This window comes from Polychytrium aggregatum (genome assembly GCF_025602895.1).
Source record: "Polychytrium aggregatum strain JEL109 chromosome Unknown BJ171scaffold_23, whole genome shotgun sequence".
NCBI classification, from domain to species: Eukaryota; Fungi; Chytridiomycota; class Chytridiomycetes; order Polychytriales; genus Polychytrium; species Polychytrium aggregatum.
Window position 1 is genome coordinate 318,244 of NW_026516225.1, and position 21,793 is coordinate 340,036.

General features: G+C 59.0%; 7 protein-coding genes across 7 annotated transcripts; all 7 read right to left on the reverse strand.

Annotated features, from left to right (window-relative positions):
* Positions 1-1,567: 1,567 nt before the first annotated feature.
* Positions 1,568-4,072, reverse strand: BJ171DRAFT_509203 (uncharacterized protein). The gene is made up of 3 exons (XM_053111360.1): positions 3,784-4,072; positions 3,137-3,256; positions 1,568-2,911 (listed from the first exon to the last, which is right to left on the reverse strand). The coding sequence occupies exons 1-3, from the start codon at positions 3,874-3,876 to the stop codon at positions 1,925-1,927; spliced, it is 1,200 nt and encodes a 399-aa protein (XP_052965738.1). The 5' UTR covers positions 3,877-4,072; the 3' UTR covers positions 1,568-1,924.
* Positions 4,073-5,063: 991 nt separating this feature from the next.
* Positions 5,064-7,079, reverse strand: BJ171DRAFT_509210 (kinase-like domain-containing protein). Its single transcript, XM_053111361.1, has 5 exons — positions 6,630-7,079; positions 6,333-6,492; positions 6,172-6,210; positions 5,567-6,044; positions 5,064-5,277 (listed from the first exon to the last, which is right to left on the reverse strand). Exons 1-5 carry the CDS (start codon positions 6,737-6,739, stop codon positions 5,189-5,191), a joined length of 876 nt encoding a protein of 291 aa, XP_052965739.1. The 5' UTR covers positions 6,740-7,079; the 3' UTR covers positions 5,064-5,188.
* Positions 7,080-7,217: 138 nt separating this feature from the next.
* Positions 7,218-7,940, reverse strand: BJ171DRAFT_424986 (AAA domain-containing protein; the record flags this gene model as incomplete). Its single annotated transcript, XM_053107697.1, has 2 exons — positions 7,218-7,410; positions 7,606-7,940. 2 exons carry the CDS (start codon positions 7,938-7,940, stop codon positions 7,218-7,220), a joined length of 528 nt encoding a protein of 175 aa, XP_052965740.1.
* Positions 7,941-8,668: 728 nt separating this feature from the next.
* On the reverse strand, positions 8,669-10,161 carry BJ171DRAFT_582806 (uncharacterized protein; the record flags this gene model as incomplete). The annotated part of the gene is made up of 4 exons (XM_053114216.1): positions 8,669-9,208; positions 9,386-9,470; positions 9,617-9,740; positions 9,906-10,161. The coding sequence occupies 4 exons, from the start codon at positions 10,159-10,161 to the stop codon at positions 8,669-8,671; spliced, it is 1,005 nt and encodes a 334-aa protein (XP_052965741.1).
* Positions 10,162-11,257: 1,096 nt separating this feature from the next.
* On the reverse strand, positions 11,258-14,999 carry BJ171DRAFT_623177 (potassium transporter; the record flags this gene model as incomplete). Its single annotated transcript, XM_053115456.1, has 11 exons — positions 11,258-12,065; positions 12,141-12,335; positions 12,466-12,661; positions 12,758-13,064; positions 13,197-13,425; positions 13,588-13,611; positions 13,717-13,760; positions 13,871-14,149; positions 14,323-14,495; positions 14,639-14,714; positions 14,828-14,999. Coding segments are annotated over 11 exons (2,196 nt in total), but the record flags the coding sequence as incomplete, so codon positions are not given.
* A 739-nt stretch (positions 15,000-15,738) lies between these two features.
* Positions 15,739-17,183, reverse strand: BJ171DRAFT_509224 (50S ribosomal protein L30e-like protein). Its single transcript, XM_053111362.1, has 4 exons — positions 17,139-17,183; positions 16,646-16,957; positions 16,208-16,412; positions 15,739-15,846 (listed from the first exon to the last, which is right to left on the reverse strand). Exons 2-4 carry the CDS (start codon positions 16,810-16,812, stop codon positions 15,787-15,789), a joined length of 432 nt encoding a protein of 143 aa, XP_052965743.1. The 5' UTR covers positions 16,813-16,957; positions 17,139-17,183; the 3' UTR covers positions 15,739-15,786.
* Positions 17,184-17,365: 182 nt separating this feature from the next.
* Positions 17,366-21,745, reverse strand: BJ171DRAFT_509227 (fungal-specific transcription factor domain-containing protein). The gene is made up of 4 exons (XM_053111363.1): positions 21,364-21,745; positions 20,309-21,017; positions 20,156-20,167; positions 17,366-19,949 (listed from the first exon to the last, which is right to left on the reverse strand). Exons 1-4 carry the CDS (start codon positions 21,451-21,453, stop codon positions 17,560-17,562), a joined length of 3,201 nt encoding a protein of 1,066 aa, XP_052965744.1. The 5' UTR covers positions 21,454-21,745; the 3' UTR covers positions 17,366-17,559.
* Between the last annotated feature and the right edge of the window lie 48 nt (positions 21,746-21,793).

Consider the following 21,793-nt stretch of genomic DNA (forward strand, 5'->3'; position numbering starts at 1 on the left):
CAACAACGATGGCCGCTTAGAGACGGCAGTGGGTCAGCACACGGCACCGTTCATTGGCCGATGGATAACAAGAGTCTGTGCAGTGGCTCATCTGCGGTTGCCCCTCAGCTTTCTACGAGTTTGGGCCGAGGCAGCGAGCGCAGAGTCCTCGGTAGCGCCAGAACATACCTTTGTGGGCAATAGCATGCGCCAGACTACCAAACAGGTCGCCTTCCTTGCCGATTCCGAGCTCATCGACATCAAGCCAAGGGGAGTATCGGCCGGCGTCGCGTATCTGCTTGGCCAGATCCCGCGGATCAAACCTGTGCGAGTCCGGAGCGGAACATTGTTAATGCTGTTTCTGTTGTGAGAGCCATCGCTTCTCTTGCATGAACGTCATGGATGCCCGTGGTGACTATCCCGTTTCTCTCTGGATCAACTGTACCATCCTGCCAGATCCATCGACTGGGCCTGCGCCTTGTGCTCAGCAATGTCCCTCTGCACTTGGGACCTGTTCATGCCACCGGGGAGTGTCCATCATGTCAGCCAGTTTTGTGAACGAGAACAAAAGGAAATCGGCTGCCAAGGCTTGTAGAAGGGAGGCAGTCCCCTCCTCTTCAAGGAAAGAGGCAGCGGACTTTGTGCTGTTTCGAGCAACTCTCTGAAACACATGGCACGCCAGACCAACCTGCTGTTCTTCCAACAGTAGCTGATAAAGATCTTTTGTTTGATGTCTGATTTGGCTGGACTGAGGTCGAGCGGGGATACTGGCAGTTTGGCGACAGCCATGGAAGGCTCTGAGCTGGCTGGTCGGTCGCCAGAATCGGCTTGTTTGCGGCTGGTGGCGGAGGAGGATGAAGCTGGGAGTCTGGTGGAAAGCTCGCCAACGGTCGATTCCTTCACAGGAAAAGCATGTCAGAGAAACGGACAAATATATTAGTAAATACAGCGAGACACTGCAGCAGCGACGAGGCCAAGCCTGGACAAACCGAACGGAACCAATATCACCTACCAGTCGGGAAATCGAGCCTGCGAGCGACTCGGTGGCTTGCTGTCACAGCCCAGCACATATCAGGAGGGAGATCATAGCAGCGGTCTTGGGTACAGCGACTGGGACATACCTTGAACTCGACCATGAATTTGGTGAGCAGAGCGACGAGCGTATCATGCTGTGGCAGACGGCAAGGGGGGTTGGCATCGGTTAGGAACGGCGTTCAAGAGAGGAGAATGCGGAACAGGCGTAGACTCACCCGTTCGGCATCGCCTTTCAGGCGGGCTCGCTCGACTTCGACCAGGGCTCGAAGCGCATCCTCGATGCTTGACTCGGGAACAGGCATGTCTCGCAGCCGGCCAAGGGGAGAAGATGTGATGGAAGCAGATGGAGCCGGGAAGCGTGGGGCGGGATGTGGGGGCGAGCTTGGCCCTGTCCTGGACCCGTCTCGGCACGGGACATGCCCTGGGACTCTGGCTCTTTGGGTGCGACGGCGCCGCAATCCAGACGAACTGACGAACGGGAGCGAGCATCTGGAGCCCGCAAACAGGGTCGCAGCCCGCAAACGACCCGGGGCGACCATTTCATTCCGCTCCATTTCCTTCCATTTGTGCAAACAATATATTCAGAAAGCAAGCAACAAATAACTTTGACAAGGCTGGATACGAGTAGAGCGAGCGGAGCGGGGATAACGAGAGTTGGGCGGGGAGTATAGCGGGACGCACGGACATAGAGTCAAGGGGACCAATAGAAGAGACAGCAGGCGGGGATATCGGCCATACGCCAGACGGCAGCAAACAAAGCAGGGTCGATCAAAGGGCTGCAGAGAATCGGCAGGGAATTACACCTCGGGCAAAGGTCCTCGGCCGACAGACTGCGCTTGTTAGCAGCCGGCAGTCACGGAGCTGCAATGAAGGACTGGCTGGTGGGGTCGGTCGTCGACAGAGGCTCGACTCACTGTTGCTGCTCGGACGCGCTGCTGGCCTCGCCTTCGGGAACGGAGAAGCTGGCGGGAGGGGATTCTGGGATACGGGGCAGGGGACTCAGGGTGAAAGCAGGAAGCTCGGCGGGGAGGTCCGCAGAGATCATCAGCTGCAGCCGCGGCGGGCGTTCTAGAGATTTGTCTACACTGCGGGTCAATGTAAAGGCAGTGGCTTCGATCACGAGCTGCTCCAGCATCGACAAGGTCGGCGACTTGCCGGCAACGTCCTCGGCGGTGAATCTTGGCTGCGACAGCGACGTGAAGCTGGGCGATGGTCCGGTCCACGACGAGCGATCCGAGTGGGTGGGGCTGATGGTGCGAGCAAGGGGGACCTGCGAAGGCGGCGCATTGGGGGGTTCGGGGGTTTTTGATTCAGCCGCATGGGACGAATAGTGTCGGCGCAACACCACGGCGCCGACGACCAGGACGAGAATCACGCCGGCGGCGCCGACCATGATGAAGGAGCTGTTGACAGTCGATCCGCCGGGTGATCCGGTATTGCTGATCGAAGAGCTGCCTGTTTCGGCCGGCGGCGCAAAGGGGGCCGTGGGGACGTTGGTCACCGGGGCTTGAGGAGCAACAACGACGACGGATGGACGAATGACATTCGGAGTCGAGGAGGAGGAAGAGGGAGAAGGGCTCGGCGAAGCTGGCGAGGGCGCCACAGATGCCGGATCGGTTGCAGAGGCCGACGATGGAGTTGACGACCGAACGATATTCCGAACACTGACGCGGGTCGCCGACGGATTCACCGAGACCAAAAATGAGGACGAGAACCGGCTGGTGGAAGAGGAGCAGGGAGAGGCGCAGACGGCAATCTGCCAAAACCCGGTTTCAAGGCTTGGATCGACCTGGGTGTCGATCGAGACAACGTTGTCAACCGAGGGGCTGGGATCGGGAAGGAATCCGCCGCCAGCGTTGCCAGGCAGAGCAATATTTGTCCAAGGATTGCCGGTGATCTGGGGACGCGTGGGGCAGCGACGGCAACGTGGATGGGTGCGGGTGGTTGGGATGTGGGGGATGTGGGTGAGTGAATGGTGACAATCAGGCGAGCCGAGGGTCAGTCCCACGAGCGAGTTCCGGGATGTGTGCGTTGGGGACGACGCATACGAAGACACCGCGCGATCGACATGGCAGCAGCAGCGGCAGTATCAGGTGCAGCAGTATCAGGTGCAGCAACGTACGTTATTTTTGAGGTACACAACGTAATAGCTGGAGGACGAAAAGACGTTGTTGGCGGCGATGGGATCAACAAAGTACTGAATAGTCACAGTATTGGCCGACTGAGTCCATTCTGATGGGGTCTGGAAGAGTATAGCCGCACAGACCGTTAGTCTGGATGGTGTTGCATCATGAAGAACGCATCGGAACCAGGACCCTGAGCAACGCACTGGACGGAGAAGGGCCGCAGGGTGTACACCCGATCTAAATACTCCGCACTCGCATCCCGGGAGCCCAACCGGCAGGAGACGCAGGGAGGAAGAGGTGCCATGGATGTGGAAGCGAAACACGGGGTTGGGGCCGACGGCAGCGGCCTCGGGTCTCGGCCCGAAGCAACTTGGCAGCGAGGCGAGAGCGGAGACAGAGCGATGGAACTGATGCGCATCCGGCGGTGTCCTGGGGCGCCGGCGACACATCCGACTCTGTGTGTCCGGGTGGGCAAGAGAATCGAGGGCGCTGCCAATGTCCGTTGACTGATACGGAGGTGGCGAATGTGGAGGCCGAGGGCAGCGAGCAGCCGAGAGGCAGCGCCCGGGAACATGCTCCCGACGGCAGAGCGGATCCACACCACCACTATCATCATCAGGGAGCAGAAGGACCAGCGGCGTACCTCGATCAGGATGTTGAAGCTGGTTTTGGCGGCGTGGGCCAGATGGCTTCCAGCCAGCAGCACACCCAGCAGCAGGCTCTTCAGCGGTCGCATTGCTGCGGGTCGGGCAAGGGCGGCAGTCAGAGACGGACGAGTGCCGGCGGGTCGGTCCTTTCCGAGGCTCGCAGAACGACAGAACGACAGAAGCGATGGAACAGACAGGACGGAGGACAGCAGGCGGCTCGAGGGCGGGGGAGGCCGGTGGTCTTTGGCCAGCGAAAACGGCGGCTCGCCGGCGAAAGGAAAGGAGACGAGCGAGGTGGGACCATGGCCACACAGGCGCGGCGACAAGGCGCGATCCAGCACGCTGTGCGCGCCGCGAGTGGCCCAGAGCCACGGTGGCGTGGGCGAGTGGACAGTGGCAATGGCGACAGCCAGCAACAGCCACAGTCGCAGCAGCAACAGCAGCAGCGACAGCGGTGGACAACGAGGGTCGTGCCGGCAGGAGCGGGTGTACAGCGCAGACGTGCGGCGGCAAGCGCGCACAGGTCGTCACGAGTCTGGATCCGGCCCAGCCCGCCAACAAGGCGCAATTAGCCGCGCAGCACCACACACCGGCCCTGCGTCCCGCGGCGCTGGTGGCGCACAGCGCGGGGCTGATTGCGCGGCGGTGCTGCACACAGCGCTGTGCCGCAGTGTGCGCAGCCTCCCCACGGCTCAGCCGCGGCATCGGGGGCGTGGGGCGCGTTGTTTGTCGCACGCCGCTGGCCGGCCAATTGCCGGCGGTGTGGCGCGGCCCGTTGCTGCATCCCTCCCGGACCCAAAGGGCGGCCCTGCGAGGGGCTGGCGTCACCCCCTGGACGCGGCCTGCGCCAGATGCTGCCAGGTGCTGCCAGCTGACAGAGTCCCATGCAGGGCTGAAGGGGTGGTGCGCTGTCGATCGACGAAACATTGCACCGATCGCCAGCGCATCTCGATGCCAGCCGGTGCAGCTCAGCAGCAGATCGGATGGCTGGTCTGCTGGTCTGCTGGTCCGTGGGAACCACCATCGCGTCTGGGATCCAGCGGGTGGACTTGGCTGCACCACAGGCGCAGGTCTGGTCCGCCAGCCGAGCAAATGGGCATCGTGCCAGGCCGTCCAGTTTCATGCGAAAGACGTCGTCTGGTGGTCCATGGCAATGACGCCAGGTTTCCGCCGAAGGTTTTCGCGCCGAATGAACCGTTGTTTGCCCCCTCCCGAATCTCGATCCCGCCACTGTCCGAGGAGTCCCCAGCCGAGCGCAAGTCCAAATCCAGCCGAGAAGGCAGGAAAGCGGCTCGTAATGCTGCAGTTGTAGAATCAGCAGAGAAATGTATTTGCGGAAACGGTGGAATGGATATCGAGAACATGTAGTTCGTGCATGTCCAAGCAGCAGCGGATAATGGCCTATGCGGCGAGGGCCTTGAGACGAGCAAGGGCCTGGGAAGCACTCGGTGCAGGCTCGGAGCAGAGATACAGCACCAACTCTGCGTGCTCTGCGAATACCGATACAATGCAGACGAGCGCGGGCCGTGTGGGTCCGAACAAATCGATATCAGTTTACGAGGAGGTACCCAGATGCGAGCTTTGGAGCTGCCAGTCAATGCTGTGACGATCTTGAGCGCCCATTCAGCCCATGCCACAATTGAAAGCATCGCCGTCTCGAGGGAGGCGACCCAGCGACGGCCTGGATAGTCGCTATTCGCCTCTGCCTTCGCCCTGGGCTGCCACCCGCCCAACCGATGGCCACTCTTCTTCAGCGCATGCAGGAGTCGGGCAGCTTACCTTTGACTGCGTCTCGACAGCCCTGAACGGCGGCTCGGATTTCGCTTCGATCGCCGTGGAGTTCCGAGCGCACAACCAGCAGCTCAGCAGCGATCCGTCCAAGACACAGGATATCGTGGCTGAGTTCATCGGCACATCCGTCCAGCACACCGCCGCTCGACGATCTGAACGGCGAGCTCTCCATGAGATCGAGGAGCACGGCGTTTGCTCCGTCGACATTGATGTTTGAGATGGAAACGTCGCCGTGGGAGACGCCTTTCTGGTGGAGGTAACAGAGCGCATCTGCAACCTGGACGAGGTAACCCAGTGCCGTTGGGCGGTCTGGGTAGCCTTTGCTTTGGATTTCGCTTGCCAGTGGCTCGCCAAAGACGGGCATGGTAACAGCGAGATGGCTGGATGTCTCGAAGCACCGGCCGTAGCTAATTAGATGCGGATGGTGCAGGTAAGGGCCGTACGAAGCCTCAAAGGAGTCCGAGCCCTAGAGATTTGCCCGCATCGTCAGCGAGCGCTATTGAAGAACAGAAGCAGCAGCAGTGACCCTCACGCCAGCACACCATGCACATACGACCGCTTGCGCTACGGCCGCAGTTCCACGAGCAACTCACCCCTGGCAGATTGTCCTTTGGAATCAACTTCAGGGCAAGCTGGATTGGGAGGCAAGAACATGATAATCAGTCACTCAGTCCATCATCGACAAACAACTTGCCGTCCGCCTCCTGGCCAGGAATCGCGGTGCAGATCGGCACTCTTGGAGGTGAAAGCCAACCTTGCTCTTGGACTCGTTGTCCATAACTTCGTAGACCTCGCTCCAGGCACCAGCCCCGAGCCATCCGGTCACTCGATAGTTTTGGTGAAAGTTTGGAGGCAATAGTCCGTTGATGTCGCTGAGACGCTGCGGGTTGAGTGCAATGGTGTACTGGCGGAGCCTGGGAAACAACGGTACAGTCGATGAGAAGGTCGTCTGGGCTGCCCAGGGGATGGGGCCGACAACGACATTACGCAGAGACGCTGTGAACTGCCGATCGACTCGCCTCCCGCCGATCATGCAAGCTGGACGACGTACCCGGAGAGCAACGCTGAAGCGATGGCGATGTGGGGATGGGCAGAGAACCGGGGTCGCAACAGGGCAAAGGGAGTCGCAGCGACCGAGCGGACGAGTTTCAGCGCAAGCATATTGATCGCGTCGGAGCAGCAGGTTGTGGTTCCGAGGGCAGGGAGATGAGATCGATCGAGGGCAGTTGAGCTTTAGCAGGGACAGATGGCAAATGCGGATGGGCGATCGGTCCGTCGTTTTATGGCCAGAATGGGTCATCATCGCCCGCACTGGACCCGCCAGCCCAGGTCAGAGTGTGTCATCTGGTCGTCGGGCTTGCAAACAGATGGGCCACACGAATCAGGATTGTGCATTCGAAGCTTGCCGAAGCTGCTGGGCTTGCGAGGCCCAAACACAGGGCTGGAGAGCCGTTTGCCTCTGTTGTCGGCAGAGACTGCACAACAGCAGACGATACAGACGATGGAGACGATGCAGACGATTCAGACGATGACGGGACATGGGCGGGTCCAGCATCCGGGTCGAGAGGCCACGCAAGCACAGCAAAGATGCATAGGGGCATTTGGCGAGGCCCCGGGTGAATCGATCACAGAGGGAGGTCTATTCGCTTCGTTCCTGTACAAACTGAGTGACCCAGCTCTCTATTCGCTCCACATTGTTCTCCATGTCCTCGACGGTGTTGCTCGGCAGCTCCACTACGATCTCGGGCCGGTACGATTCGCGGGCCTCGTCGAGCACGACCTGCATGATCTCGCACTCCATATTCTCTTCGATCTTCTTGGACGAATAGCCTCTGTCGAGTACAGGCAGCGGTGGTGCACCGAATAGGATAGTGGTCAGCTGCCAGGAGGAACAATCTGCCAAACCAAGTCAAGCCAGACTCAGCCCAGCCAAGCATCTCTGAATCGGCTCTCGCGCCGGTGGCATCGGCGATGCTGGCAACGCTAGCTATGATGGCGACACTGGATCTGCTCAAAGGTCCCCTTACCGCTGCTCCAGTCGTCCAAACAGAACCTGGGTGTCAGCCCGGAGAACCACCACCAGATCGAACCACCGCTCGGGGAAAAAGTCGGCGCCGTGATGGTCGACGATGCGGCCGCCCTGCTGCATCTCGGGCTCGAGCTCGTCGACGACCTTGTCCTCATCCAAAATCCAGCTCTGGAACTCGTCGTCAAAGCCATCGTGGAGACCTCGCTCCTTCACGAGCTTGCCGACTTCCAAATGGGTGAGGCCCGTGGCGATTGCCGCAAGCTCGCATGTGGTAGTCTTGCCGCAGCCCGGTGTACCCGTGATGAGGATGTTTGGGTACTTGCGCGGCGGCATCGACGGCGGCAGAGAGTCGTTGTCAGAGTCGCAGCGCTCGACGTCCATGATGGCTGGTGCTTGGGCGGAGGTTGGATGCGAGCCAGCAGCAGACATGGTCCGCTTGCCGTGGCAGGCCGTATCAACCGAGTGCGGCAACAAAAAATCGCGCAGCCGGAAATGAATTTTTCATTCGGCGTTGGCTGTTGGCGATCAACGAGTGGATCGGCTCAAGGAGCACCTTGCCCACCGGCAGAGATGAGAAGAATTGCCGTCTCTGGGCTGGGTTCAGAGGCACCCGATAGCCTCGCTCTGGGCGGAACGACTCCGTCGCCGCGCAACACAACACCCCAGCATCCGCCACAGGAACACCACACGCCGAGCCGGCTGCTTCAGCGGCGGCAGGAATATCTGTTAGATCCTTGCTCGCAAGCCCACGGGTTGAGGGTCGGGCGAGCTACACATCACCAACAGGTTTCTCTTGCGAAGTTGCAATTATGGACAGCAAGCATCCCCAAGCGCAAGCGCTGTCGGGGTGCTCTCGAACGAGAGCGCCTGGCATCCGACTTCAGTTCGCGAATTCCTGGTGGGCAAAGCGCAGATCGCGGCGGATCCAGCCTTTATTTCGGGCCTGGTGTGGCTTGGCCTGGATCGGCGTGGCTTGCGTGGCTGGGGCGGAGTTCGAACTGCTCCCGGTTTCTGTCGCGCTTTCGCAGCATCCCAGCCGCTTTGATCGACTGACATTCCCATCAGGCTGTCTCGGCATCCTGCAGTTTCTTGGGCTTTCGTCGGTGGGTTCGGCGCTTGCGCTCTGGAGTCGACAGCTCGGCGTCCTGAGCTCGATGTGCATGTTCTGGAGTGCTGCTTGGTGGACTGGACGCAGTCTCCGATGCTGCCGGTCGAGGACGCTTGAGCGTCCTGTCGGCCTTCACACCGCTACTTTCCGGTTTGCTGTGTTGGGACGGGTGCTTGGGCCCGAGCGTCCTCTCCATCTGGACCGACGTCTTTGGCATTCCAACGACGGCATGGAGCTCGGGGTGGACAAAGACAATCCCATGCCTTACAATCCGGAACTTTTGCGCCATGGCTCGCTGTCGCATGGCATCCAGCCACGACAATGCCGGGCCTCGGGGACGAGGCAACGTCGATTTGATCCGTCGAGCCAACTTGCCTTCTCGTATCAGCCGTTCGGCCCGCCGCTTCTTCTGGCTCGTTTTCTTGCGCTTGTGAACGGCTCCTGGCTCGTCACCCAGAGGCACCACTAGAACCTTCCCAGGCTTCCGCAGTATCTAGGAAGAAACAGAACGGGGTGCAGTCCAAGCGGATTGAGCATATAAGAGGCGTCAATGAACAGCACCGAGAAATTCTCTGCATGTCGAACAGCCAGAGACACTGCAGGCGCGCTCTGCACCAACGCCCCAAACGGCCTCAGCGAATGTGCTTCTGTTTCAAGACAGGATTCATACCCATGGCTGCAGAGACTGCTCGATGACTTGGGTGCCTTCGATGACGATCTGTTCAAAGAGCTCCTGTTTGGCTGCTTCCTTCTCGCTGGTTGGCAGACGTGGAGCAGGAACGGATGCTCGATCAGAAGGGCGAGCAGAGCAAATGCACTGACCGAGCTTGCTCTTCCATGACATTCACGGACTCCTGCAGAGGTGGAGGCGAGTGTGGAGTACACCCGCTCGGGATTTTACCTCGACACCTCCATTTCTCGCTCGATCCGAACGGGAGCAACCTCATCGGCCTCGAGCTTGACGGCTGCAACCTTCTGGAAGAGTCGAAACTCCATGGGCTCGTTCGAGGCGCTTGCAAGGGTATCTACCAAGGCCAGGAAAGCTCGGATTAGTCGGGACTCAAAGGAGACACATTCGTGTTGTAATTCGGAACCTGGACGAGCTCGGCAAAGCTAGGCTGGAAGTGATCCAACTCCCACCGGCCAAGATGACAGATGGGGGCTCGCAACGAAGCGCATCGGCAAGCTACCTCCTGCTTCGGTAGGTTCGACCTTGATCTGGGATTCTGGCGGCTCGGTATCCATTATGTCTCCATCGTCAAAATCCAGTGTCGATCCCAGGAGGCTTTCGAGGTGTCCCCAGCTGGCATCGTTGCCAACAGGTTCGGTTTCGCGGTCTTGGACGAGCTGTTCACGCACCGAGGGCAGAGCCGAGGCCGCCGCTCGCGAGGGCCGCTCTTTTTTCTGGCCAGGTAGAGAGAACCGGATGGGGTACGGGGATGCCATATCGGGTCCGCGGCGGGCGATTGTGCTGGCTGCAATGGGCTGATGAGACGAGGGCCTTGAATCGGATGGTCGAGCGACTTCGGATCGGATGATCGAGAAAACGCTGCTCTTTGCGAGACGCACGTGGAGCTCGCGTGATCATGGCAGGCTGGATCGATCCCGGTAAAGCATATCCCTATCAATTTATTCCGGCCCCTCGCGGCTGCTCATCTCGAATATGAATACACGCTGTAGACCAAGGTGCAGCAAAAGTTGGAATCCGGCCATGGTCGGTTGACGGCATTTGGTATCACCTTGAGCCGATTGACGGTGGTGGTGGGCAATTGGTGTGGAGGAATGACCAATTGTATCATTGTTGGAAGCTCCACTCCGATTGCGGACAAGAACCACCACCATCTGAATCTCTCTGGTTGAAAACCTAGTCAAGCGTGGCTGTGTGTCAGCGAGATGACATGATCGTTTGGCTATCAGGCAAGACTCTCCTTGACAAGATGTCTTCCCACGACTGATTGAGCGAGCGATGCGTTTCTGGATCTGAATCAAGGACGCCACTGCACAGTATCTCTGCCAGCCCAAAAATGCGCTGGTTTTGAGGAGATTCTTTCTTCCCCAAGGGTAGAACCAGCCATCGTCGCTATTTTCTCGCCAGATGGCTCCCCGCAAGCGAAAGACACCCCCCAGGCGACCAAGTGGATCCAGAGCACCCACAAGGCCCTTGGTCTGCAGGAATGGATGGGCACCACACCAAGTCCCAAGATCCCTGGGTTGGCTCCCTTCCTGCAATACATTCGCCATGTGTTCGATGGAGACATGCTGGACAAACAGCTGTGCTTCAGCCTGACCCGGCGACGGCGATTCAAGCGACTCGATCTCCACAGCAAGCGACAGCGCACTGTCCACGAGATGTGCAAGCAAGTCATCGACCAGGCACCAAAGGAGACCGAGGTGGTGATTGCCTTTGGGAATGCCTCCTGGAAACAGGGGAAGGGATATGCATCCAGTCCCAGGAGACTCAGGTTTGCCAAATACTTTGAGCAGCTCCACCACCACCAGAGACGACCACCAGACCCATCCGTCTCCAAGATCCATGTGTGCTCGGTGAACGAGTTCAACACATCCCAGGTGTGCTCACACTGTCGGGAAGCCAAGCGACTCGAGAAGGTCGAGCATCTCGATATCGATACACTATGGAGCTTCAGACATCTGGAACCAAAGGGGGAACTGCCCCGTTTCTTTCTCGATTGACTGTATATTCAACTCACGCGACGTTCATGGGGACGACACTGTGCCAAGTGACAAGATCATTGCTGGTGACCCAGGCACTCCTCACCATCGGACTCACCCCAGATACAGTCGCACATTCATCCCTGACACGATCGAGCTCGAGCCGCGTCAGTATCTGCTCAAACAACCTTGCGACTGACGACCACAATCGAACGGTCGACCGGGAGCCTGCGAATGACGGTGCCGCTCACGGTGTTGACCGTCAGGTAGTTGAATATCCCCTCCAGCAGGACCTTGCGGATGGCTGCCATGCGTCCCCACGCAAGAGGGTCGGAGGCGAGCTCCGTCCGGCTGAGAATGTAGATGGGCTCCAAGTCGCTTGGAGGAACGGCGGTTCCTGCGGGCAAAGCCAACGTTTCAGTAGCTTGACATCCGACCGTGTGGTCAGTTTCGTGGTCCAAGCGAGATGACAGGGGCCCTGGAGCTGTGCGGGACTGATGCGACCTGATTTCATCCAAGATCTGCCGCGCAAGCTCTCTGCCATTCTCAAGCTCATCCATGTATCCGTAGCGGGCGGTGACGTTGTAAACATTCAGATACTTGGTGACGCTAACCACGAGGCGATCCTTGGATTGGATCGACGCTTTCATTGAGTGTTGGAGGTGCAGAAATACCACGACCTACAGAGCGGCGAGCGACTGGATTAGAAGGGCCGCCTCCATATCCCATGCGAGTCGGGGTGTCGGCTGTGGTACCTTGAACATTGTCGGCATGCTTTGTGAAAACTGGTACAGCGCAGTTGGGAGCTTGTGTGGCTGCGAGCTGTAGAAAATGCCCATTCTCGGAAGTATGATGCATGGTTCCGGCGTAAGCAGAGAAGCTACTTGGACTTTGTCGCTGGGTCTGGACGACTCTGCGGCTGCCCTCGGTATGTCTGGCTGTATGCATCCCTGTTAGGCGACAAGGCATGTCACAGATCGTTAGCAAAGAGTTCTATGGATATAAATCCATATGAAATCTGTCGACCCAGACACCATCGACTGGAGCTGCGGAGGCAACCGCACGACAGGGGATGCTCACCATCGTGTGGGAAAGAAGTGTTTTCATGGCTTCCTCCTCGGTTTCGGCATGGATTTCGGCCTTTTGTCGGCCCAGGAGCTTCCCCCATCGCCACACGAGCATCAGCAAACTGACCATGCTGGCGAGCCCGATCGGAAACCACCCGCCGTTCAGGAACTTGAGAATCGTGGAGGAAAACAGAATCACATCCAAAAGGCTTTCATGGCAGAGAACACATGGAGACAAAGCAGGTGAGCGTAGGTTGGACACCACGAGACTTTGCATCGAATCTGCAACCGCTCATGGTGCTCACCCAAACACCACCAAAAACGTGATGTATCGAGACCAGTGCCAGTTCCAGCAAGTGGCCATCACCACGGCCACGAGTCCGGTGGTAATGAGCATCACAAAACTGACGGCGATGCCGTATGCGCCGGCGAGCTGATCCGAGCTCTTGAAGATCAAGACGACCATCATGGTCAAGCACATCATCGCAAATGTGACCTGCGGAATCTGGATCTGCCCGTGAACCTTCTCGGAGGTGTGGACGACCTTGACGGGCGGGAAGGCATCAAGCTGCTTCGCCTGGAAGACGATCGAGAAAGTGGCCGAGATCAATGCTGGACAGAGATGAGACCTTGTGAGTTCCGTGCGATTGCAGGAGCGACAAGCATGAAGAGTTGGACACAGCGTCCTGTGCTCAGCGAACAGCAGACAGCGGACAAAATTCGGTAGCCGTATCCCTGTTAGACACTTGCCTTGCGATGCCACAATCGTTGCCAGCACAGAGAGCGCCAGCATGGGATAGTAGAAGGTGCGCGGAACAGAGTCCCAGTACGGACTCTGGTAGTTCTCAGGGTCGCTGGCAACTCGTGCGGACTGACCAGAATACGTCAGGACCAGGCATGGATAGGCGAACAGGCTGGTGGCCAGCTGGATGGCTGGACGGCTGAAGTGGCCCATGTCTGCATAGAGCGCCTCCTGGATGAGCGTGATTGCAGGGAAGATCGCTGGTCAGTCAAAATACGTGTCCGGAATGCCGGGGTTGATGAGAATGCTGGATGTCGCCAAGGAAAACACATGGGAATCCGCGGCGCAAGCACTGGCGAGTTTCAGCCCCGAGCATTATCGAGCGGTGCGTACTGTTCCAGTGATACACAACAGAATCTGGCCATGCGAGGGGGAGGTTGTTGGCTGGGTTAGCGACCGTGATGTTGTCATCGGACTGCCTGATGTGCAAAGCGCACAGCACCAAACAGAGCCGCCACTCACGCTTCCAAGTGACTTCCAGGCATGCGGCTCAGTCATCATGTACTCTGTGACAGAACGGAGGAGTGAGGGAGTAGTCCAAGACCATCGGCATCCACGATCGAACATGTACCGGTGCGTCAAATGGTAGCGGACGTAAGGAGCTGGCCATATTTACCAATGGCGAGGACTGGGTTCCATGCTTCCAGAACCATGTCAACGCCGCCGGTGACGAAGATGTTCCACACGCCTATGGATGCATTCGAGGCCAGAAACGTAATGATGATGGGGCTGAATCCCCTGGCAAGCTTGTGGGTGCCAAAGACTTGTGCCTGGAAGAGCAGAAACAGCGTGATGCAGCTCAGGGGAATAATGGCTTCCTGGGCATCTGGGAACTGGACCAGGATGCCCTCGTACGCCGACATGACTGAGATCGCAGGCGTGAGAACGCCGTCGCCTGTGTGGGGTGAAGCGGAACGACAGATCAGTTGGGTCGTTCAGATCAGTCGTGTCGTCCAGATCAGTCGTGTCGTCCAGATCAGTCGTGCCGCCTAGATGCCGGATGGGATTGCGAGGGTTTCTTGTCAAGGTTGCTTGCTGGAGGAGTGCGGCGTCGGCTCTGCAACTTACAGATTACCATCGATGATGCCATGAGCACCGTGCCCAGCAGGAGCGAGTGTGCCATGGGAATGCGCTTCAGAAAGGACGCCGGTCGGGAGCGAAGGGGCTCCGTTTCGTCGCGGCTTGAGCTATTTCCTTCGGTCTTGGCCCTCTGGTCCTCTGCATCGGACAGTCCAAGGGTTCTTGATGGCATGATGGCAGGAGGGAGTGTGTGAGCGATACGAGCGGCGGTCGAGAGGTCGATGGCGCCATGGTGCGAGTCCGAATGAGTAGAGAACGAGCCCAACCACCGACGATAATGACGGCCCAGCACAGCTCAGGCGACGGCTCATACCTCGAGAGCAGGGAGTATATAGCAAACGTGCCGCCCTGACCGTTATCATCAACCAGTAAAACAAAGACTGGGGCAGAATGGAATTGATTCAGCGCCTTGCCTCCAAGGACCAAGGCTCGGAGGGCACCAGGTCCGTTTCGTCCGACGCACGGTCGAAAATGAAGAGGCAGCCGCACGTACTTGTGTATTTGACGATGATGACCAGCGTCAGCACCCACAGAATGCAGGAGAGCGTGCCCTGGATCTGCCGCTGTGTCGGGGTCGCGGATGACCAGACGGACGAGAGTGTGTAGAGCGGCGAGGTGGCCAGATCCCCGTAGACGACGCCAATGGCACCATAGGCGAGCGAGAGATGGACCAGAATGTTTTTCTGATGGCCGTTGTCGGCCGGTAACGACGGATGAGCCACCAGAGGCGTCTGTGCACCGAGCTTTCCCACGAAGCAGTCCATGAGATCGAGCGCGGCGAGGATGCAACCTACACTTGTCAGGTGGTTGTCGACCCCAGCATGATCGCCCGGCGGGGTGCTCTCTGCGCCGGCGTCGCTCTCCAGGTCGGTGTATTTTTCGGTTTGTTGGCCCATCAGTGCGGCAGAAGCAGATTCCGGGATGGCAGGCTGGCAGGATGGCTCGGCCGACAACGAGGTGCGTTGCAGCCGATTTATGGGTCGGCCGCAGGACGCAGGAGGATGCAGCAGGACGCAAGCGGGCACCCGACAACGTCATCCAGAAGCACTGGATCACACCCGGCGACGACATGCGATCGAGAACACTGCCGGTGACGACATCGACGAAGCCAATTCGAGCCACTACCTGGGCTAGTGGCAATCCAGGAGCAACCGGAATGGACCAAATACCAAGCACGCATGCACACAACAGACAATCACCATGTAGGGATACGAGCCTTTTATTGGATTGCAGCCATCAAGCCAACACACAAGCAGACACGGATGGGACCGGCAGGCAATGGAGGCAAAGGAAACAGGACGGACAAATGGATGAGCTGGGGGCCAGGGACTATGCTTGGCTCGAGAGCATTTCATTGCGCAAATCGAGCAGAGGCGGGAATGGCGCCAGCGGGGAGATTGGTTACCTCGATGATTTCCGTTGGCTGCAGGGGGAGCCAATCTCAAGCGCCGCTTAGCGGGTGCGGAAGTACTCGAGGAGGACGTTCATGGCCTCGGAGTCCTCGCCGTAGTTCTGATTTGGACCAAAGTGAGGAAGGCGGTTGGGGATACATGGGGGATTAGCACGAGTCATAGCAGTGGGTCGAGCCAGGCGACAGCGACGGCTACTGCTACTGCTACTGCTACTGCTACTGCTACTGCTACTGCTACTGCTACTGCTACTGCTACTGCTACTGCTACTGCTACTGCTACTGCTACTGCCTCCAGCAACGCAACGCCGCATTCAGACGTATAATTTATGATTCCGGAGCGGATATTCTCTTCAGGGTGCTCAGAAGAGGGAACCGCAATCATCAGCATGGGCGCTGCGCTGCTGCTGTCGGCCAAACCGATCTGCCACACTCAGCCGCGTTCGTGGGTTACGGAACACTGACCTTGACGACAACGCAGGAGCAGCCAACGACCTTGCGGGCGTTGCCCTCACGGTCGATCTTGCACAGACCAGCCCACTCGCCGAGCTTCTTGGCATCAGCAACCTTGATGAGGTTGATGTTGTGCTCGGCGCAGAGGGCCTCGATGAGCTTGATGTACTCCTTCTCAGTGCAGGACTCGACGAGGACGGCAAGGTGGGCCTGGCGTCTGTGTGGGAGAGGGAGATAAGCGCAGGACGGCGCTCGTCAGTGCTCGATCGGGCTCAGGAGCCGATATCCCCAGCCGACAGCCTCTTGGACTGCTTCAGATTCGAGGTATCCATCAAGAGATTCAGATCCGTCTTGAAACATGAAAAAAAAGATATCATCCCAACAGCCCAGGCGCACCAGGCGGCCACTCGCATTCGTCGTCTCCGTGCCGATCGGCAAAACGATAGCTACCTGTCAAGAGCCTTGGCGCACTCGCGGAGACCGCGGGCGAGGCCATCGTGGATGAGGGCCTTCTTCAGGACCTCCTGGAGGGCCTCCTCAACGGTGAGAGCGGCGCGAGGAGCGACGGCGTCTCCGGAAACCTCAACAACTTCGGCGGCAACATCTCCTTCTGACATTTTGTAGTAGGTTCTTCAGTTCAACAGGGGAACAGATATCCTCACTGCGCCAAGAGCAGGCAGAGGCGAGCGATATGGGCGTCAGCACCGCAGACAGCACATGTATTGTCGTCGGATGGATGGTTGGGTGCCGGGCATACTGGGGCTGTGAGGAAGCGAGCCACTGGCTGGAATCATTCGTTGGCCGCTCCTGGTCCGTTGCATCCATCCATCCATCGATCCATCCATCCATCCATTCATCCATTCATCCATCCATCCATCCGTTTTAATGTCGCTTTGGCTTGATGTCGTTCCGCTGCGATCGCGCGGTGGCGGGAGAGGCTTACATGTATGCCGCTTAATACCCAACGGTAGAAAGGAATTAGACGAGAGAGAGGGATCGAAAGAATGCCAGGCAGGCTCGGCGCAAATACGCAGTGCTCCGTGGTGCGTGTCGACACAGAACCGCGAACCGGGGCGGATGTGTGTCACACAGTGTCACCTGATCTGCAGAGCCGGCAATCTGGGTGTGTCGGGAAACACAAAGCATGTTCGAGCTGAATGCAGGTTGGAAGGCTGTTCATGTTCACTGTATTCACATATCAACAACCCACTGCACGCACCGCGGGCGGAGCCGGGATGTGGGAGCGATGGAGCGAGGAGGCGAAGGGGGGGGGGAACAAGGAGAGAAATCGCCTTCCAAGCTTTTAGAGAGACAGATGCTGGCTTTGATGGCGGCGCAATGGAGGGTCGACCCCAGTCCGCCTATCAGCGAAATGATCCTGGTGGCTGCGAACCCAACGGGCCCATGGTTGGCATATCCAAGGCCGCCGCTGATGATGATGATTGTGGTAGTGGCGGCGGCGGGTGAGAAGAGCGGTGGAATGAGCCGGCTGGATGGTACTGCGACGCAGCACCTGATCCAAGATACGATCCGTTGCCACCGGTGCTGCCGCCAGACCCAGACAACGGCCGTAGGTCTGGGGCCATTCCAACGGGCGGAAGCCGCGATGGGTAGTCGTCGGCGGATCGGATCGGAGCATTTGCACCGCGCTCATAGCGGCTGTCGCTTGGATGTGGGAAAGCCATTCCGCCATCGCGCTGGTTCGTGGCCATCGGGGCCATCGGGGCCATTGGGCCCTGGAAGGCCGGCGACTGTGACGGGGCAGCCGGCGCAAGCATGTGGCTGCTTGGGCCGGGTCCAAAGCCATTGATGGACGGCAGATTCTCGGTCGAGTTCCACAGCGGCGGCGTCGAGGTGTATCCGTAGGGTCGCGACATGGCTTCGTTGGTATAGGATCCCAGACCTCCCGAGTATGTCGAGGTGCCGTTGGGGCCGGGTCGGAGCGTACCGCCGCTGCTGCCATTGCCATTGCCATTGCCATTGCCATTGCCATTACCGCTGCCACCGTTGCCGCCTGGAGCGCCATAGGAACCAGCATCCTTGTACGAGTCGTATCCCGTCGAGTCGCCTGGACGGTATCCATACGGTCCATCCCTGCGTGTCGGATCGACATGATCGACAGGCAGCTTGTTTCGGCTTGACGCCAGAAGATCGGGTTTCCAGGCTTGCAAGCCATCGCCAGATGCACCGTTCACAACCAGGCTTGAGGGCGAAGGCAGGGGTCTGCCCGAGCTGAAGTCAAGACCCGGCGAGACCAGGGGAGGCTGGGCAGCGGCCAAGGAAGCAGAGAGTGGGAGTGGATAGCCGTTTGATGGCGGTGTTCCTGAAGCCGGATGAGAGGAACTTGGACGGTAGAGGGCTCCAAAGTCACCAGGGGAGGTGGAGTAGCCCGTGCCCTGCGACGCCCCAGAGCCAGAAGCGGTGGGGCCGGCGAGATCAGCAAAGGGCGGTGTGCGGATGTCTGTCTTGGTAATGAAGGTGCTGCTGAAGGCGGGGAGCGCACTCTCGGACGACCAGCCTGGGGCGGCCAGGGTCGAGCTGAACGGCACCATGGGCAAATCTCCTGCAAGTGCCGTGGGCGCGACCATGCTTGCAAAGCCTCGCTGGACCGGGCCAGAGGAGCCAAAGCCCAACGAGCTCTTGGGCTGGAAGTTTAGGCTGATGGTCGAGTTGCCAGGCATGACAATGTCAATATCCCAGGCCTGGAAATCGCCCATAATGCCTGCAGAGACCATCTCCTGGCGGAGGCCCTCCCAAGTCATATTGCGCTGGTTTTGGATGCTGGACTGCAGGCTTGTGAGCACCGGAAGCATCTTGTCGATCATGGGCCAGATCTTGGCGAGGTCCCGCAGAACGCCGACGAGGGCTGAAAAGTTGTTGAGGCCCTCGCGGAAGGGCACGGCTGAGCTGAAGGTGAGGCGATCGGCCATGAGATTGACGAGGGCGCCATGGAAGATGCAGTAGGCAACATGGGGCGGGAACGATGCAAATGTGGGGTTGACGTGGGCGACCTTCAAGATGGCAGCGGTGACCTCGCGCAGGGACGAGAGCGACATTTCAAAGTGGCTGGGGTCCCATAGCTTGTCAAAGTCGTTGAGCTTGGGCGGGCGATGCAGGATGAGCAGGCACACGTGGAACAGAATGTTCATGTAGGCCGCCGTCCAGTGCTCGGACGACTGCTTGCACATGGTGTTGAAGGTTGCGGCGTCTTGGGTGGCGAACGAGGCGATGGGGGTCGGCAGCTGGGAAAACCACTGCCGCAGCTCCTTCTCGAGGTTTGGCACTGAGTCGTCGGTGGAGGGAGCGCTCGAGACATCGTATTCTCGCATCGACAGCAGCGTCATGGCGTTGAAGTGATCGCTGTTGGCAGTGTTGCTCTCTTTGCGCGAGTTGGTGTAGTTGACGATGCGGCCAAACAAGGTTACCAAGCGAATAAAGTACATTGAGTAGTTGAGGGCGCTCGCCTCCAGGACCGAGTTGGGCTTGTCTCCGGGACAAAGGACAGATTTCCAGCAGTCTTCTGCGCACGGGAAGGGGCAGACCGAGGCATCTTGATGGACGATGATCATGCCCCGGTTGACGGCAGCGCCGGCGTAGCGATCAAAGATGAAGCAGGACCACCACAGACGCCGGCGGACTTCGCGGTCGAGCCAAGTCAAGGGCTTGCCGTGTTCGTCGTTGGGCTGATCAGAGTAGAGTTTGAGCTCCTGGGCCATGCGAATGGCAATGCCCGAGTACATCCAGGCACCGGAGCCTGGATCCAAGATGCGGGTTGTGGCAGGATGCCGACAGAGACGCGAGAAGTTAGCAGGGAAACATGATGCGAGCGGCCGGCAAGGAGGCATGACGCGTGGGGAAAGGAGGGAAACATGGCACTCGTTCATGCGGTGAGAGCCACTCAGTGTCGGGAACGACGGCCATGTCAAACCAAGGCAGGACAGATGGATTTGGAGAGGGTACCTTTAGCGGAGCCTGCAGGAAAGCAAGGAAGAGCGCGGCGCATCAGAACCATGCAGCAATACCAAAGGCCAGGGGATCTGACGAGCTTTGTTCCAGAGCACGCCGATGAGGATACCGGCCCAAACGACCGTCCACCCAGAGCCCGCTATTTACCGGCGCCGTAATACGACATGAGCAGGAAAGCCGTGACGGCATCGACTTGCGGGTCGTCGAGGAACCGGTCCACCAGGGCCTTGGCGTGGTTGTAGAACGCCTCGCCAGGCAGGCCGGGCTTGTTCTTGATGGCATTGTGGGTCGAGTAGCGGGCAGCGAGAGCAAAGATCGAGTTGCGCAGGAGCAGGTTGGTTTCTTCGAGACGAAAGGTGGGCTGGTGCAGAATGGGGATGAACGGATGGACGTGGGTAAAGTACAGGCCGACGAGCTCCTGGGCCAGGTCCGAAGGCAGGTCGACCTGCTGGCCGGCAAAACCGCGCGGCGGATTGGGCACAACCCGCGAGAGGCCGTCCTGCAGGGTGACGCTGCCGCTGTCGCTGTTCGAGTCGCTGTCCGAATAGGAGTCGTTTTGGCCGTCGTCGAGGCGACCCGAGGCGGTTTTGATACGTTTGGCGCCGTGGCCATCGGCACGGCTGGAGGCCAGGTCGCTGTTGGGGTTGGAGGACGACGAAGGATCAGCTAGGTTGCGGGCGCCGTCGGTCTTTTGCCACAGCTTGAGCTGGGATTCAAGGGCCTTGAGCTGGTTCTCGAGAGACTCGATGTTGCCGGCACGGGGGCCTCTGCGCTTTGCGCCACGAGAGTAAGTGCATTCGACATTGGAGCGACTGCAATTGGAGCAAATGGGCTTGGCACCGTCGCATTTGATTTTCTGGGAAGCCGTCCAGAGACCGTTGAATAATGGAGCAGGTATGTTAGAAAAGGGTGCTGCGGATTGGGATTGTGCTGCAGCTGGTGACGGGCGCTGCAGCTGGTGGTGGTGGACACCCGGAAGAGGGCTCTGTCGTTGTTGTCGTCACGGCCGCTTGGACCGTGAGCGGACACCAGCGCGGAGGCACCAGAGCATCACAGCCAGGAACGATTTGCAGGGGACAAGAGGCACTGGCACACTGTAGGCAGCGCAATTGCTTCTTTGATGGAGCTCAATACGCAGGCCGCCACAGCCTTCACGAGGAGAGGGCCGTCACGGTGATGGAAGCAGAGCCGGCAGGGCTCACCTTTTTGTTGCAGCCGTCACAAGCTTGGGTGATGCGCTTGCGCTTGGAACTTCCGGACTGAGAATCACCACGCCTCGCTTCGTCCTCCATTGTGGACGATCAGATGCGACCGTAGATTCAGAAGCAGTGGAGAAGGCTTGCAAGAAGGGACGGATGCAGTCCCACGAGGAGATGGACAGAAAGGGCTGTGAATTGGAAGCCCGGGGACGATCCGGCAACGGAGAGCGGAGAACGGAGAACGGAGAGCGATGCACAAGAAATGGCCAGATCGATAAAAAGACCCAGATCGGAAGAGGGCCAGGGAAGCGTGAGCAGGAGAGCGGGAATGGGGCAGCCGAACCGAGGGAGGACAGAGGGGGGGGCAAATGCGACAGAGCCCGGGACGGCGGGCCGAGTGCAGAAGCGCCGATCAAATTTGCAGCCGAAGGAC

Coding starts and splice junctions, on each gene's coding strand:
- BJ171DRAFT_509224 (XM_053111362.1), bottom strand. CDS start 16,812: ATGTCAGAAGGAGATGTTGCCGCCGAAGTTGTTGAGGTTTCCGGAGAC. Junction 16,413..16,645: donor TGCGCCAAGGCTCTTGACAG/GTAGCTATCGTT, acceptor TCTCCCACACAG/ACGCCAGGCCCACCTTGCCG. Junction 15,847..16,207: donor GCTCCTGCGTTGTCGTCAAG/GTCAGTGTTCCG, acceptor GGTCCAAATCAG/AACTACGGCGAGGACTCCGA.
- BJ171DRAFT_509227 (XM_053111363.1), bottom strand. CDS start 21,453: ATGGAGGACGAAGCGAGGCGTGGTGATTCTCAGTCCGGAAGTTCCAAG. Junction 21,018..21,363: donor GTGACGGCTGCAACAAAAAG/GTGAGCCCTGCC, acceptor ACGGCTTCCCAG/AAAATCAAATGCGACGGTGC.
- BJ171DRAFT_509203 (XM_053111360.1), bottom strand. CDS start 3,876: ATGCGACCGCTGAAGAGCCTGCTGCTGGGTGTGCTGCTGGCTGGAAGC. Junction 3,257..3,783: donor GCTTCAACATCCTGATCGAG/GTACGCCGCTGG, acceptor ATACTCTTCCAG/ACCCCATCAGAATGGACTCA. Junction 2,912..3,136: donor TTGTGTACCTCAAAAATAAC/GTACGTTGCTGC, acceptor ACGCGTCCCCAG/ATCACCGGCAATCCTTGGAC.
- BJ171DRAFT_509210 (XM_053111361.1), bottom strand. CDS start 6,739: ATGCTTGCGCTGAAACTCGTCCGCTCGGTCGCTGCGACTCCCTTTGCC. Junction 6,211..6,332: donor ACAACGAGTCCAAGAGCAAG/GTTGGCTTTCAC, acceptor CTCCCAATCCAG/CTTGCCCTGAAGTTGATTCC. Junction 5,278..5,566: donor CTGTCGAGACGCAGTCAAAG/GTAAGCTGCCCG, acceptor CGGTATTCGCAG/AGCACGCAGAGTTGGTGCTG.